General features: G+C 44.4%; 1 protein-coding gene across 1 annotated transcript in view; it reads right to left on the reverse strand.

Moving 5' to 3' along the window:
• The window catches only part of MAGI2 (membrane associated guanylate kinase, WW and PDZ domain containing 2), a 1,339,714-nt gene that overhangs the window by 49,761 nt on the left and 1,272,418 nt on the right, over positions 1 to 17,535 (reverse strand). The window contains exon 21 of the mRNA XM_033862934.2: positions 14,486 to 14,624. Within this exon, the coding sequence (XP_033718825.2) occupies positions 14,486 to 14,624 (139 nt within the window). The remainder of the gene's footprint in view (positions 1 to 14,485; positions 14,625 to 17,535) is intronic.

Genomic DNA, 17,535 nt, shown 5'->3' on the forward strand with positions numbered 1-17,535 from the left:
GCCCACAGCCAAGCCTGTGGCTAGACGCGCCCCTTGATAAGGCCCTGCCCACCAGAGGGCAGGCACTGGCCCCTCCCACCAGGAAGCCTTCTCAAGCCTCTAGACCAGCTTCTCCCACCAGGGGGCAGATAGCAGAAGCCAGAAAGCAGCGATCTGGCAGCCCGTGGAATTTGAGTCCGCAAACACAGGGACCAACTGGTCCCTGGCCCTTGAGTGGCAAGAGGGGACTGAACTGCTGGGACACATAGGACACCCCCTAGAGAGAGCCACTTCTCCAGAAACATAAGTAACCTTCCACATGCATAAAAACACAAATAGAAATTTAGACACAAAATGAGATGACAGTGGAAGATAAAGCCCCAGAACAACTAAGTGACGTAGAGATAGGCAATCTATCCGAAATTCGCTTTCAGAATGATGACCTAATGATACTGCAAGACTTTTATTAATTCATGCATTTACTTGTTCACTCTCTCTGCAAAGCACTGTTTTAAGAACCCAGGGTAATAACCAGCATCTGAACTCCATAAAGGGGAAAGACTCCGTGGACGTTGATAACCAGGTTGCAAAACAGAGTGATAGGGGAAAGGGGAGATGCGTGAAGGGCTATGAGACTTCAAAGGACTGAGAGATTACTTCTGATGGTGGATTTGGGCGAGGATTCGTGGAGAAGGCAGCCTTCAACCTGGTTTTTGAAGGAGGACATGATTTGGGGAGAGGGTTTTCCAAGCCAAGGGACCAGCACGAGCCCAATCACGAAGGTGGAAATATAGGACAATGCCAAGTGTTCCGGCAGCGCTGCAGCACAGATATGTATACGATACTGTGGAAGAAGAGAGATGAGACTGATTTGGACGGGGCCAAATCAGGGATGCTCTGAGGACTCATTTAAGGCTGTGTGTGTGTGTGTGTGTGTGTGTGTGTGTCTGAGTGTGTCTCAAAGGTCTCTGAGCGGGGCAGTCCTTTAGGACAATCAATTGCTCTGGCATCAGTGAGCAGGGAAGATTGACCATAGCAGTAGGGAAAACAGGTAGAGGTTACTTCACCCTGTGGCGTGGGCCTGAATGGGAGTAGAATGACAAGAGGAAAGGAGGAGAGGGCCCTTGTGAGAAATGAGAGAAGTAAAATCACTCAAACTTGGGAACCGGCTGCATATATATGAGTGGGAAGGCACTTCGGATGGTTCTGAGCTGGGCAACAATGAGGGTTGATGGTTTCTTAATTAACAGGTGATTCAAGAGGAGGAGTAGTTTAGGAGGAAAGATCATGAATACAATTTTGGATACACAGATGTGGAGCATCTGGAGAGCAATGTCGAGAGGGCAGCTGGAAGTCTTGGGAATGAAATCAGAGATAGCAAAACAGACATCAGAGTCATCTGCATGGTGGTGACAGGCGGAACCATGAGAGCCGATGAGGTCCTGAGGGACAGGTTGGGGGAGGGGTGTCAGTGCGTGAGAAGAGAGTTGAAGAAGACCCCAGGGGAGCAATCAGAGAGGAAAGAGAAAATCCAGCTAACACACTGACCAATAGTGTCAGCTTACTGGGAGTCCCAAGGAGATGAAGGGTTGGAATCAGTCACTGGATTTTGTTACTATGGTGAGACTGGTGATCGCTGAGGGGACACTTTTCACTACAGTCTTGATGATGGAATCCAGATTTCAAAGGGCAAATGTGTCAGGGGAAAAGCGAAATTAAATAGAGCATGCCCATTTTCAGGATACTTTGTACCTCAATCCAGGAATGTAACACACAGTATATTTGAGAATGGTTTCAACAAGAGTGTGATTAAAGAGTATTTTTTTTCAATAGGTCTTTTCTTTTTTGGCCGCACTGCACGGCATGCGGGACCTTACTTCCCCAACCAGGGATCAAACCTGTGCCCACTGCAGTGGGAATGCAGAGTCTTAAACACTGCACGGCCAGGGAAGTCCCTAAGGAGTACTTTTTGTAAACAATGAGCACCCTGTTTTCCTTAAACATTCCCTACATACAGAGTTCCTTTAGGGTAGAAACGGTGTCTTATTCATCTTTATACCCTACCTACCCCTGCCCTCTGAAAAATCAAACCAGAAAAGCCAGGCCTTAACCCCAGGACTGGATCTAAGCAGGAGCTCTAATTACCTGTGGTCTCATTGGGTGGATTCCCAGTGTGGCCCAGAACACGGGGCAGCCAGCGGGGAAGGCCTACGGTGAGGTCCCGCAGAGGAGCAGCTGAAGGCCATTTCCCACCCACCAATAATCCTCACAATATCACCCTTAACTGAGCGCTAGGCACCTGCATTGTGTTAAACCCCGCAGGCAAGGGTGCTTCTAGGCCCTGCCCTCCCCCACCTTTCCTAAAAGCCTTCCCAGTCCATTTCAGGGCAGAGGCCTTTCTCCCTGTAGTTTCCCTGCACCCTCACCCTGGCTTCCCTGACTCTTCTCTTCGGGAAGAGATTCCTGCCTCTTGGACTGCCCTCTCCTGGTCATCTTCACCGCCTTCTCTTACTTGCCACTCAGATGTGACCGTGTCCCGTGGATTCTCCTCTCTATATGCAGCGGGGTCTCTCGGGGAGAGCTCATCCCACTGCAGGACTCCAGGACTTCCAAAATGCTCCGGCCCTTGAGCATCTGATCCAAGTTCCCTGTTCATGGGCTGCTTCCTGTTAAGTGTCCTCCGGGCATCAGAAACTCCACAAGTCCGAAGCTAACCTCGATATCTTCACTCCTAAACTTGCCCCTTGGCCCACGTGACATCGTCTGCCACCCAACTCTGGCCACATCCTGTTCCCTGACCCTTTCCCTTATATTCGTTATTCACCAAGTTAGGTTATTTCCATCAGTGAAATGTCTGAAATATCTCTACATTCCCAACTTGCAATTTCCACCACCACTTCCCCAATTCTGGGCCTCACATCCTTTGCTGCAGCTTTTACAATTACATTTTAACTGCCCCCAGTTTCCTATAAAAGCCATTTTAAATACTATTGAGGCATAATTCCAAATACAGATATTTTCACCCTTCCACTTAAGTTTTTGGTGACATCTGATTATATAAAATTCGAATTCCTTTGCTTGGCATAGAAGGTCCTTTTCGTGGAGCCCCACTTTAATGTTCTTTCATCCCATCCCTCCCCTTTTCCTACTCAGTCTGTGTGGTAGCTGCCTTCCCTCTTGTTCACATGGGTGAAATCACACTTGTCACTCAAGGTCCAGCTAAAATGTCACCTCTTAGGTACAGTAGAATCTTCTACAACCCTGCTCAGCAGATTTAGGGTGCTGTGTCCCTTGAGCTGTTATCACTCCTTTGCCAATACTGTTCATACTTGTCCCATTACCTCATTCTCTCCCTGTCACCCCTCCTTGCTTGGGGATGCACATAGGGAGAGACTCTCTCATTAATCTTTATCTCCCTAGCACTGAGCAAGGCGCCTGATAGATGTTGGTGGAGCTGAACTGAGACCACAAAGAGTCCTCCAGTATTGGGGGGTTTTTTTGGTTTTTAAGCTTTTTAGCTAATGACTCTAGTGAATTGATTCAGGTCCCCTCACCTCTGTGGAATGCAGACTAAACTATGTGACAAGCAAATACCTTTCTTTTGTCAGAAACAGAAACCTATACCTCTTTAAACCACGGTCACTGGACTAGATTTCCCCAAGAACTATTCCCTGGCTTTTTACCTTTTCCAGTACATTGCAACTGTCTTCTTTATGCCCTAATTTAAGTTTCCCCTGATCAATAACTTATCCTTGAGAGACAGACACTTCAGAGAAATGAGTCATTTAAAACTTCTGTTTTTGTAGACATCTTTAGGAATGATTGTGATGGGGGTGTGTGTGTGTGTGTGTGTGTGTGTGTATAGACACATCCGCATAAACGTACTTGATAAGGAAATGTTCAGCAGTAGGTCAATTCAATAATTCATTTAGTGAATATTGCCTTTCATTCTTAATTTAAAGCAGTCCTAGATGGCAACTAGCAGAGTTATTAACAATTGAAAAACATACTTCAGAAAACATTCAAAAGGTCAGCTTAAAAGACCTCGGTGGAGAAATGCTTAGCCGTGGCTGTGACAGTGTAAATGGAGTAGAATCAAACCAGAACTGAGAAGTGTGTCGTCTGATTCCTGCTTCCACGGCTAACCGTGGGGACTGAGCGTGCCTATCAATTACTGCTGAAAAGTTAAACTGACATTTTAAAATCCCAGTTTTTAAAAATTGTGGCAGTACTCACAGACCCGCTGCAGGATCTGACACTGGACACGTGGGCTGCTCTAGGGATGTAGTTGAGGGGTAAAAAGTTGCATGAACAGTATTTGCAAGGCTGTCATCTATATTCTGCTTTATTTGTGTGTGTATGTGTATATATATACACACACATGTACAGGACACTTAGTTTCCTTAAGAATTTTTACTGGATGTTTGGCTAAAATACAGCCAACACTTAAGGATGTTCATTTTGAAATAGTGGTGGACACTGTTTAGATACAAACTTATGACCACCCTCAAAAAAAGCTTTGTGTTTTTCCCCTTAAACTTGGTTGCATCACTGAGTACGGAGGAAGGTGAGTTGGAAGATCCAGTCCTGACTGAATGACTGGCACAAAGCAGGCTGGGGAAATAGCACGATGCCAGGTGGAGTTCTGGGTTCCTAGGGCTAAAATGTGTGACGACTGTGGCTCTGTCTGTCTGGTGTAGAAAGGGTGGCCTGCGTTGGAGCTGGCCAAACGTGGGCTGAGAGGAAATATACTTTGTTTTTCTGCACTGAAGCCCACGGAGGACTTTCTGAAGTGTGTGGGGCAGAACTCACCCAATGCTGCCTCTGCTATACGTACCCTCCCGGCCTTTCCTTCCTGCTGGGGCCACTCTAGGCTGGACCCCTGGAATTGGTGCACCTCTTATTTTCCTGAACCCGCAAATCCTATCCTTACCACTTATAAGGTCTCAACTATAAATATTTTCCAGAGCTCTAGCAATAATTAGACAAGCTACTACGAAAGAGAGCATTATACATCAGTTAAAAACATATGCAAAACCAAAGCTCATTAGAGAAAGATAATATTCATGCAGATTTTACAAACCGTGTCTTTAGGGTGGCCCAATAAGTAGAAATATGGGGACCCATGCTTGTCACTTTTCATGCACATGGAGAGACTGGAAGGTACCATTCCTAAAGGAAGGGGAGGAAGAGCCTAGGACCAATCATTAGAATTAACAGAACCAGTGACAAAGATATAGTATTACTGTTAGAATCAAGATTGCTTAGTACGTTTAGAGCAGCTGAATAAAAATTATCTAGGCAGTAAGAATAAAGACTTTAAGTAAAGCTGACCCTGTCAAGCATGCAGCCAGTGAAATTAGTGAAAGACTGAGCTACGTTCATAATCCAAAAGTAGATTTTTTTTCCCTCAAAATATTGAAGGCATCCTGAGGTGCTTTTAAGGAGGCACAAATGTTTAAAAATTGTTGAAATTGTAACTTCAGAATTTTTGCAGAATTTTCTCGTAATGATAGGGTGTTTTAGTGAGACCAGCTGTCATTTGAGAAGTCACAGTAATCATTTCTAAATTTTGAAAAATCCTCAAATTAAAGATATGGTGTGCCCCTGTTTTTATGTTTTCTCTAATAATCTCATCAATTCTTACAGCTCTTTTCACCTGTGACAATCTGCTTATTTATATTCAAAGTTCACAGTTGACTTGCTGGCTGTAATTATTTTCTGGAAAAAATAAAAGTTGAAAACAATGCAGCCAGGTTTTTCCTGTTCTACGTGGCTGTACTCACCTGTCTGAGGTCTGTGCTCTGAAACCAGCCTCTTAGCGCTGTCTTGGTCTGTGTCTATCTCAGCGCCTGGGCTACAGTTCTTTACCTACATGAAGATGGGTACCAGAAATTCTGGACTATCTGTCAGTGATCTCCGCGAGACAGGCCCCTGGGAGATGTAATAACCGCTCCCTGCAACGCCTGATGCTATGTTCTCTCGGGTCCACACGGTGCGAGGTAGAGGGGGATGTGAAGTTACTGTGATCAGATGCACTTAATCCACGCAGCTCAGACATTTGGGGGCCTGATCCCCGCTTTGCCAGTATACACTGATGACATTCCCTGTCTGAATGCCTACCTTGCTCCACACATGCTGCCGTGTACCCATGGCTTCAACACGCAGAATGCAACAGCGCTGCGCATGGATGTCCCATTATGCCCCCTGGGATGCTTTTCATTGCACAGACTGTGTCTGAGGGGAGGGAGTCTCAAGGGTGGGAATGAACAATTTGAGGTTAAAGGGAAAGTAGAGCCTCTCTGTGGTGAGGGAACTAATGCTTAACAATGAATGTGAGGGGGGAAATTAAATTTCAGAATTTATTGAGTTTACCATTTAGCCCTGCTAAGATGCAAGTAATTTTGTACAAAACCCATCAAGTGGTTTTAGTGTCACACAGAGAAGGCTCTCATTTGGTTCTAAGTGTGGGCTTTACTGGGCTTGAAAGATACATGTGCTAGGAAACCTTGGACCAGGAGATCAAATCAAAGAGCCCAGAATATGGTGGAAAAAATTGCTATGAAGGCTGTAGCAGAAAGTATGGTGAAACGTGAAAAACAGAGTTGCATCCTGTGCTAGGCATATCTGATGCAGATGTTATGAGTGTACATGTTCAGTCCTAAGATTCAGGGTCCTGATGAGGCCAGGGTCACTCTCTGTTGGAGAGTGTGTGCCAAAAAAAACAGAGACCTTTTGACAGAAGTGTAAACACAGATTCTTCTGTAAGCAAATGTCTGAGCTAACTTAGAGTCAAGAGCTGTTTAGTCCAGGCTAAGTGTATGTTTCTTGTTCTGTTAAAATGTTTTTTGAACCCAGACAGCACATTGAAGAATGTGTGATTCTCAATGTGTAAGATTTTGCTACAATTAGAGCATGTAATTCAAGCCTGGAGCAAGGCATTATATAATCGCATTTTCGGTCCTGACTGAGGGAGTTCAGTTAAAAAGAAGTGTTGGGATGTCTTTGCCAGAACAGGGCATCAGGGTAACCCTATCTCTGAGCAAGGCTGCAGGCAGGATTCTCAAATAACAAAAATCTGGCCTTATGGATTCACTAATTCTTCCACTAGAAATGAGGGGTTTTGAGTACTTTAAAATGAACGCTGGTGAGTTATTTGATTAGGGAACACCAGGATAGGGCAATAGGCCCAGGCATCTCTGAAGGGATGCTGTAGAGACTTGACATTCGCTGGTTATGGGAGTTGGCTGGACCTACCCAGGAATTTGTCTTATAGTATTAAACTCCACTTTTAGTATCTAGAAAGCAGGGTTTTGTCGGCAAGCTCCTTCAGAGGGGTCAAAATCTTTTCTGTATCATATCTCTTTTGAGACGAGAGAAAATCAGACAGTGGGGAAAACAACTTTGGCATTTAGCTTCATAATGGGTGTAGTTGAGGGGTCAGAAGCTTATCCTGAATCAACACTGTCATGCTCTGAACACAGGGTCAGGCTGTCCTCAATGAGGAGGGTTGGGAGCTGAGCTCAGACTGTCAAAAAAGCCTGAGATGGAAATGGGAGGAAAATCTAGTCTCCTTTCTTTAATTTTAACAGTTGCGAGTCTGAACGGAGAGGGATTCAGATTTGATGGGCAAAGGAGGAGCCGGGTTGAGGGGCTGAGGCTCACAGAGTGAGAGGTCGACAAGACATACAGAGGACAACAAAAAAGCAGAAACTCCTGCAGCTGGCCTTTACAGGAGCGCTAAAGGAGACAAACCCAGCATGGATTTGTCTCCGGGGCATGGGATTCCCGGGTGGCACTTTAAAAATACAGAGTCCTTTTGACTGGGGCGAAAAAAGAAAAAAAGAAAAAATACAGAGTGCTGGGCCAAATCAACCCAGGCCTGTGTGTGTGTGTGTGTGTGTGTCTGTGTGTGTGTGTGTGTGTGTGTGTGTGCAGCTTTAAAACCATGATGCAAGCTTTCTTTTAACCTTGATCGCCACTCCCCCCCTGCCCTCCGTATAAAAACTATTCTCTGGAATTCGTGACTTCTTTGAGGTCCGTTCCAATGCTCTTACAGTGCTCAGCAGCGTTGCCTCTGAGAAGGCTGCCTTCTCCCTGGACTGCTGTGGAAGCAGCCCTCTCTTGGGAGAGCTCAGCTTCCCGTTAGGGAAAGCAAGAGGAAGTTCTTACCAGAACCTAAATACAACTATCCAGCATGAGTTACTGGAGGAGCTGGAATTTTTAGGTTTTCCAAGATGCATGTGGAGCCCTTCTCAGTGGGGGCTGGGAAAGGTATCTGTTCATTCACTCATTTCCTCCAACAATTTACGTGTTAGGGAACTGAAGGAGGGCAGACCTCAAGAGGTAAACTGGTTCTTCTTGGTTGGTTTCTTGGTTACTTCGTGGTCTAATATATTTTATCAGAGTTTTAAATACCTAACAAGTGAGGACTGGGGGAAATGAGTCACTTAATATACCCTGCAAGAGAACAATGCAGGTTGGGAGAACATGCAAAAAAGAAGGAATTTCATCACAGTCCAAGGTTTCCAATAAAATGATGTCAAGAAATGGGATTTCACCCCCATCCTTAAAGCACTTTAATAAATGAGGTTTTGGCTGAGCAGTGGGGAAAAGAATTTCAGACTTGTGTATCCTTCAAGGAAGCCCCCTGCGTCTGACTCCATGAAACAGAAACTTACTGGAAGTTTCATGATTAGTGAATTTCCTGGGGTTCCCTAAATGCTGCAGAGAGCAGTCTGGAGCCTTGCAGCGGAGGAAGAACCCTGTTCTCTGTATGACACAGCCACGGTTCTGCCTGACAGCCTCTCCTCTTCCCGGATCTGGCTCAGTGGAGGTGAACTGGAGTGATTTGTGGAACCACTCATGAAAAAGGAAGATACACTCAACCATGAATGTCAGAAGCTGAAATTAAATTTCAGAATTTATTACTGAAGCACGCCACCTTTTGCCCTATTAAAAATGCAGGCGGAACAGTGCAAAGGCTATGGAACCATTTAAAGTCCCAATAAATGTGGTCTCTGAGGCAAAGGCAACAGAGACTCTCCCCATGTCTGGGGGGCACAGAGTCGTGCACCACGGACACCTCAGGCTGTGAGGTTACAGAGCTCCAGGCTGAGATCCACAGGAGGGGAAGAGCAATGATTAGCAAATTTGCTCAATAGAGTTTGATCTCACTAACTTGGAAATGAGAATAATTCAGACTAGGTCTAAGCAGAAATTTACCCATACTCAGCAAGTCCTTTTCTTCAGAAAAAGTACAAATTATTAGCATAAGTATTACAAAGGAAATGCTTAACAGATTAAAGAAGCAAAGTGCTTTTCAAGGATCCTTAACACTCTAAAAGTACTTCTTAAATTCCACAAATAACTAATAAAACCCATTAAAATTTTTTCATTAGAGCAGATCCTTTGAGACCTTTTAATCAGTCACCACACTATTAGAATCAATTGTTATACGTATCCTCATTCTTAGACTTTCAGCTCACTGAGGGCCAGGACTGTGTCTTCCCTTCAGTGCCTGCAAAGTGCCTTGCACATAGTAGGTGCTCAGAAAAATCCTGCTTTTGTTGAGGAAATAGTAATGACATTAATTAATGATAGTAATTACAGGTTCTGCCTTACATGGAATATGTGGTAGGAGTATAATGTCTAGAGTTGACCTTTGTATGATCAGAGGGAAGAAAGGATTTGAACAAGTAATTGTAAACAAGATTATAGGGGTAGGCTTATAACATTCACATGCTAATGCATATTATTAAAGAAGAATAAACAAACACTGCTTATCGCCATATACGTACAGACTGGTACTGCTTAATCTGGTGCTCTAATATTATTGTAAATCATTTTTATTTACTGGTTAAAGGAAGACTTTTAACTATTTAGCCCATTCAGTTCTTCAGCTATAGTCTGAATATATATAGTATGGCTCAAATAGATCTTTTCTTACTTAATGTAGTTATATTACCCTTATAAAATGTAAACAGTTTCATTTACCAAAGGCCTGTCACACTCAACACCTATCAAAGATACAATTAACTTTGAAAATGGAAGTGCAGGCAGAGGTCTAACTCATGGATCGGCTGTTTCTTTCCCCAGAGGGAGATGTGGTCATTTGGTGTTAGTTGTCCCTGGGCCACTGGTATTCTGAGAATTTTGCTTCCTCCTGGGAACCCTGCCTGGCCTCCTAAAACCACTGAGATCATTTACAATCAAACTCACTTCAGCATTCTTGTCATAAAGACCTGTAATGTTGCTTAAGAGAATCAACAGGTCAGATCACCAACCAAGACGGGAAAGCATAATTCTGACTTGTTCTGATGAGATTTGAACAGCAAATATTACCAGGGCAAGGCTCTGCGCTGGTCTGAACTGCTTGTGGAGGACATTTTTTCATCCAGTGGCACCTCTATTTACCCTGGCCCTGGCTCTGTGGCTCAGGGTGTACATCAAGCAAATGTTCCCTGTAGTCCCTGAATGCTAATGAAGGACACCTGTAGGTCAAGACAGGGAGCTAATCTGCATAACGTGCCCAGCCCCTATGCAGCTTTAGAACCAGGATGCATGCTTTCTTTTCTCTTAACCTCTTTAGATTTACTTGTAACAGCAAGAACCAGTATTCAGGAGGCCGCTGCTTCTGCTGTATCATCTTTTGATCATGGAGTCAAGTTTCCTTCTTCCTGCTAGTTGTTGAGATGTATGTGTCAGGGGAGGGGGAACCCAAGCTCTCACTGAGTTTATAATCAACACATTCTTATCCTGAGGACTAGAGTGGAGTTGAAGTGTCTATCTCCTGAGCTGCTCTTTCAAGGACTTAACTAGGAAAGCAGCTTCTCCGCCGAAGCCCTTATCATTTCCCCACCCTCCCCACAGCTGCTCAGCCACCCCTGGGAGCAGCCGCTACGCTCGCTCGTGGCTGCATTTGCTGATTTTCGCCTCTGAATTGGCTGAGGTGTGTCTGCCGATGAGTCTCATGGTAATTATGGATGGCAAATTTGCAGCGTATTTATTCCCTTCCTCAGCTCACTTGGCTTCACACTGTCGATTGTGTAGTCGACAATCTGACAGATCACCTGGGGTGTGTTTTTCTTTCCGTTGCACCTGCGCTTATCTATCTCTGTCACAGATCACCTTAATGGCTCTGAGCAAGAGTTTTCCTATTTCTCTTGACGGAGATCAGCTTTTCCCTGACGTGTCCACAAGTCCAGATAAGGGTCTTGCTTCAAAGCTGCTCTGAATTCTGAAGGTATCAGAGGGAGGGCTGGGGGTTATCACCTAAACCCCTCCAGAGGCTGTTTGCCAGTCTCTTCACCTTCAGAGTTCACTCTTGCCCAGGCTGGGTTAAGCCTCCACACTTCCCTAACAGGTAACATCTCCTATGGATTCTGATAACTCCCTTTAACAAGCTTTTAAGGCCAGATTTTATGCCAAGATTGGGATCTTAAAGGGCAAACAGAGGAAACAAACACAAGATTATACTCATAGTTGACAGAAAAATCAGGTTTCCTGTCATTAGGGTGCATATGGACGAAGTGGATTATGTCCTTGGTCACATCTACTAGTAAGCTCAAAGATTTTCGTTCATCGTTCTTGTTTCTGTTGTTTTGTGACCTGCACCCCTTGCCCATTTTATTAAAATACACTCTAGCCTATCTTGGACAACAACAAAAATAAGCAAATTGTGTTTCACGAGAGAGTCTATTTGACTGATGCTGGAGGAATCGCGATGTTCCTCAGCTTTGGGCGCTCCTCATACACTGGGGGCATCTGCACAGTCCGTGAATATGTGGCCACTTGGTGGCTCGTTCCTGGTGCCGGACAAGTTCCCAGAGCAGGCTTGGGACCGCTCTCCTTAGAAAGGCCTTCTTGCAAGGCTGGCCTTCGGCTGGCATCTGGGAACGTGGCTGGTGATTCGTTCCCTACACTAACATATAGCTCTCCTAAGCGAAAAGGGTGTCTCACTGTACCTCAGCTGTTTGGACAAACAATGTGGTTTATCCTTTCCTTCTGGGGAGTCTGGAACTTTGGTACGTGCCAGGCAGAGGGTGCCTGCGTGCCCAGCCCCCAGGAGAAACCCTGGCTGCCCAATCGCCCATGGACCTTGCAGGGCAGCCACATCATCGTGCACATGCTGCTTCATGCTTGTTGCTTCAGAAGAATGCTCTCCGGGGGACCTCTCACGGGAGACAGAGAAAGCATAAGGAAGCCTGCACGTGGATTCCTCCTTATGACCCCACGGGGTGTCCTTACATCACTGTCCTAAGCTGAGCTGTGAGCACAACTGTATTCTGTGCCCCAGGAGTCTCATAAGCAAATCTCTGAGTGTGGGGTGGTCTCGGGGACCCTGAAACAGCCTCCTCATCAGTCGTGGTGAGGTTCCAGAAATATCATTTGAGACATTATCCTCAAAAATGTTGATGGGACCCCTAACCTTCTTGGTTTCTTATGCATAATCTTGACTTAGATTTTCCTGAAGAACTAATGTTTACTTAGTTTATGACTATCCTTTCACTTCCCTAAAGGAGATGGCTTTACTCTTTTAGATTTGTTCTTTTGTGAAATAACCTCTAAAATTATTTTACAGTCAAAATCCATGTCAAATCTAACATCAAAAGGAGCAGACAAGCTCTACCACTACCAGTGTCTATGATTTAATGTTACATTTCAGAAGAATACATTCAGAAGTTCTGCAGTACTGCTGGAGTTAAGAGTATTGACAATGGGTCCCTCAAAAGTGTGTGCAGATACTTATCAGACTCTCTGTGCCGGTTAATTTTGGAATTTAACCTTAACTAGATATTTTCAGACGACATTAAGAATTAATGGGATAATGTCGACGTGATCTTGAATTTTTGTGCTGTTCAAAAACACGTTTTCCTTTTTTTGCTTTGAGGCAGCTTCATGCTCAGGCATTACAGTCTGAGTTATGCCACGCTGGTTGGCAGCCTATTCTAACTGCTCTCTACAGAGCGGCAGCTGGTGTGGCGGGTGCTCAGAGTCGGGACCAAATAGTGATGCTACAAAAAGAATAGAAAGTTCAGGAGAGCCATGTTGTTCAGGTTAATTTTTAAGATTAATTTGTTAGAACAATAAGAACAGCATTAACTCTATGAGAACCCCTGGATATAGATAACAGGTCTTGTCATGGAGTGAAACACACCTTTAAAACGAGATCTTTTTCAGAAGTGAGAGAATCTCACAGGCCGGTTTCATATTACTGAATCCCTTTATGTGCTCTAGGGTGCAAAAAGTTATTCTATTTCAAGAGTTCAGATTCTTTACAAAGGGATGAATGTCAGTGCCATTACACAGGCTCAGGCCTGTGCTTATTGCTAATATTAATAAAATTATTGAATTACATCCAAGTATTAAGGATGGGAAGCTATGAAATATTTCCTTGGGCGTACAGCCAACCCTACAGAAAGTTCTGAATGGTGTCCTACTCCTAATGTGAGGGCTTAACCAGCCCTTCCTGTAGGCTTTGGGTGTGTTCAAGACTCTGGAAACAAAGTATGTAAGGGCCGTTCAATTCAGACATTTCAACTGAATGCAGGATTATATCTGTCCTGCTAATAAGGAAGTCTTCAGTCAATTATTAGGTAACTTAGGCAGAAAGCATAATTTGAGAGGAAAAAGTACTATTTAGATTTTGGGGAATGGAAAGGCGAAAACGAAAATCAAATTTATCTAGATCAACAAACAATCTGAACTATTCATTCGATCAGCAGTTAGATCCTATTTCCCTAATCTGGACAGGTATTATCTGCGCTACCTCTGTACTGATATCTGTCTGTGTCTGTCTCTCTGTTAATGCCTGTGATTAATTAAAGACCAGCTCAGGTTTCTCTGTTTTTCATGTAAAGACCACGCAGCACTTTCTGATATGCTAAGGTAATGATGTCAGCCTTGCCTTAAATGGGCTGTTGGGAAATAACACCATTAAAGACTCCTGATGGCAAACCTATGAATTAAAATGCATTTTAAAGCCTTCCTCAAAAGCATCCAGATATACAACACAGGAGTGATTTTTTGGGATATCCCTAAATACCAAGGCAATGCAACCACTGCATGAACTGAAGTTTATGTTTTAATCTTCACACCTTGAAGATTTGGTCTCGTTTGTCCCCTGGCCCCGGTTACACATCTCACGGGACAGTCTGATGCACGAGCCATTTTAGGAAATAACTGATAAATTACTGTGGACTCAAATGAACAGAGGACTACCAAAGTTCTAATATAGGAATGTGGCAAGAACTCCCAGCACACTCAGAGATGCCCTGAAGGTCCTACATTTGCTATTTTCAACATTACCTAAATAAGGGAGCAAAAGAAAGAGCTCACAGAAATATATACCTTGTGCTTAAATAAACACATGTGTATATACCTATAGCTATTGATCACTAAATATATATTTACATAGAATTAGGGAACTGATGTAGTTTTATAAATAAGCACAGGCATTTACAGTACGAAACAGAAAAAAGGTGAATCAAAACGTGAAACGTACCATACTCTGGGACCTGCCCCGTCCCGCGCTTCAGCAGTAGCCTGACTCTTCTGCCTCCAGATTTGATGAGCTCTATTGCTCTGGCGTGTGTCATGTCTCTGGTGCTCTCCCCATTGATTTCAATGATCTGATCTCCTACCTGTTAATTAAAGAGACATCAAGTCAGCCAAAGGCGGTTTTATTCAAGTTGCATTTCCAACAGATTAGAGAAGCATCCGTAGATGACCAGTTTCCAGAGAGCGACTGAACAATCTGGTTGCAGCCTGCTGCTTCTGAGGAGAGGCTAATCCCTGGCCACATCCTGAATCTGACCACCAGACTTTATTTATCTTTATAGAAACTCACATATTAGACCATGGAGGTTGCGATGATATGTCACTTCTATTTAGCCAGTATGGCAGAGGCCACAGTTGAACTATTTAGGATTTTCTTAAAAAATTAGGGAATGTGTTTGATACTGCAATTCAAAGGAAGCTGGCATCTTTGCCTTGAATCAAGAAGTAAATATTTTAAGGCTTTTTCGTTGAACACATTAGGCAGGCATCTACTTCAAAGTGTTGGATGGAATGATTTGTTTGGGGGCTTCTCTGAGAATTTTTGTTATGCATCATTTCAATCTTCCTGGGTGCTATGATGCTATTGCTTTCTTCCTAAACAGTGGTTGGTTGATATTCAAGTTTGATGATGAATTTTCTATCACAGTCCTTTGAATTAAAAATGACTCCATTCTCCACACATGAGTGATGCCCTTGCTAAAGTTTTGCCATGCTCACACCTGGTTGCCAGGGTTTGGTTAAATACCAATCCCTCTTGAATTGCTGGAAGTGCCTGGGTTCCATTAGCAGTTCCCGCTTAGCCTTTGTGAAGAGATATTTGGAATAAGAGAGGTTCAACCATGAGCACCTCATGTAACTCCCACAGTACCATTACTGCCAGGAACCTTTGAATTAAAATATGTTTGATTTCAGTGCAAGTCACTTAAGACAAATTAGCCAGGAAAAGCACAATAAGTTGCTTTGCAACAATGCTGTTTTAGTTGGGCTCCTGAGACAAAGCAGATCTCAGCCTAAACTCCATAATGCAGACAGAATTGCAAATAAACTCCCTACAGGGGAGCAATATCTAGGTTGATGCTTCAGGCCAGGCAAGAAGAGGAACAAAAAGTTGCCATCACAATGGCAGAAGGGCATTAAAATAAGTCCCTTCCCCCAAAGGGGGATGGGGGGAGAACAAAAACAAGTTTATTGTAGCAAGGAAGTGACGTCTCCACCTAAAAAGGACTCCCTAAGGGGCAAGGATCCCAATGTAATGAAGGTAAAGACTTCCCCCTTTGTGTACTCAGTGGCCTTTGGAAGTACCGCTTTAAGGCAGTGGAAGAGGTTGGCCTCACTGGCATGAACTCCACACTCCATAGAAGAATCACAAAAGACAGGACTAAATTAATTAGTTGTAGGGCCAGCGTTTGCACCATTTTTCTTCAGGTCTCCCTAACTGTCACCTTTCCCAGGAGGCAACGGGCACAGCCTGAGGTCCAGCAGCCAGCCTGAGGCCACACAGCCAAGCCAGTAGCAGAAGAGGGACCAATTATCCCTCTCCCAGCAGTCCTCACTGAAACCTCAAGGCACAGTATCAAATTGTAGAGATAAAAACAAAAGTTCCGATGAAGTTGTTATAATAGAGTCTTCATTCCCGGCTACTCTCTTCAGACTCACATACCCGACTGATTACTAAACATCTTCACCTCAATGTCCGGCAGGCCACTCCAGCTCAACACCAGCAGACCGGGTGTTTCTTTCTCCCAAAATAGTTTGTCCTCTCAATTCCTAATCCTGGGTGACAGCACCACCATTTATTTACCCAAGCCAGAAACCTGGGGGTCCTGCTGAGCTCCTAGCTCAATTCAGGCCTTAACCTGGATTATTCCAATACTCCCCCACCAATGTCTTCTCACTGTCACCAGTATCGTTCTTCTAAGGGAGATCTCCCCAAATGCATCATGCTGACTGAGGCAGGGAGGGCCTTCCATATGCCACTGTTCTCTTGCCTTCTTCTCCCTATAGGCCTGGTGCTCTCCCAACCTTCCTCAAGGCCTGCCCAAGCTCTTTTCCCTTGGGAGGCCTTCCTAGACCCTGTCTTCTCCTCAGGCAGAAGTGTGTAATCCCTCTGCTCGGTCATCACTGCACCCCGCTATGTTATTTATGACACCGCATTACACAAGTATGCTTCTCAGTCTTCCCTCCTCAACTTTGAGCTTCTTCACTCATCAAACAATTTCTGAGCACTGATTATGTGCTAGGCAGTCTACTGGGGAGATCAGGTAAAGAGAGATAAATGGTATAGCTTCTATTTACAACATGTTCTCAGTCTAGTTAGAGAAAGTGGGTAAATAAGACAATTACTATTCAATATCTCTTTGCTCTGACAGAGGTATTCACAAAGTGCTAAGGGAAGAGAAGGGAGGGGCATATAACTTAGAAGAGTGGGGCTGGTAGTCAGAGAGAGCTTCCTGGAGGTGGTGACATCCCAACTGAGTTTTGAAGTATCAGTAGGAGTGCCCCTGGTGAAGGAGGAGGAAAAGCATTCTAAGTAGAGAGGACAGCATATGCCAAGACCCTGAGGTTTGACAGCAAAGCACTGAAGATTTTGAACAAGGGGTAAGCTGACCAGGGAAGCAGAGTGGTGTTTAGGAATCTCCCCGAGACAGTGTGAAGGGTGGACTGGAGAGAAAGTGGGAGACTGAGGAAGGGACCTGAAGTTGTGAGGCTGTCACATTGTTTATCCAGGTGAGAAATTGGGAGACTGTGAGGAAGAAAATCATGGGACACATGAGGGCAGGGACTAGGCCCCATTTGACTGTGTATCTTGTATGGGGTGCACTGTACCTATTTGTGAGTGAATGAATGAAGCATTTCCACACGGCTCATCTTGAGAACCATGCGGGAATGGGTTATAAGCACTCTTGACCCCAAACTCAAACCCTGACAGACAGCACTGCCTGAGGACACTTCTGTTTCAAGACTGACATTTCAACAAGAACCCTGTGGAAGGCG

This window comes from Tursiops truncatus, chromosome 9 (genome assembly GCF_011762595.2).
Source record: "Tursiops truncatus isolate mTurTru1 chromosome 9, mTurTru1.mat.Y, whole genome shotgun sequence".
NCBI lineage: Eukaryota > Metazoa > Chordata > Mammalia > Artiodactyla > Delphinidae > Tursiops > Tursiops truncatus.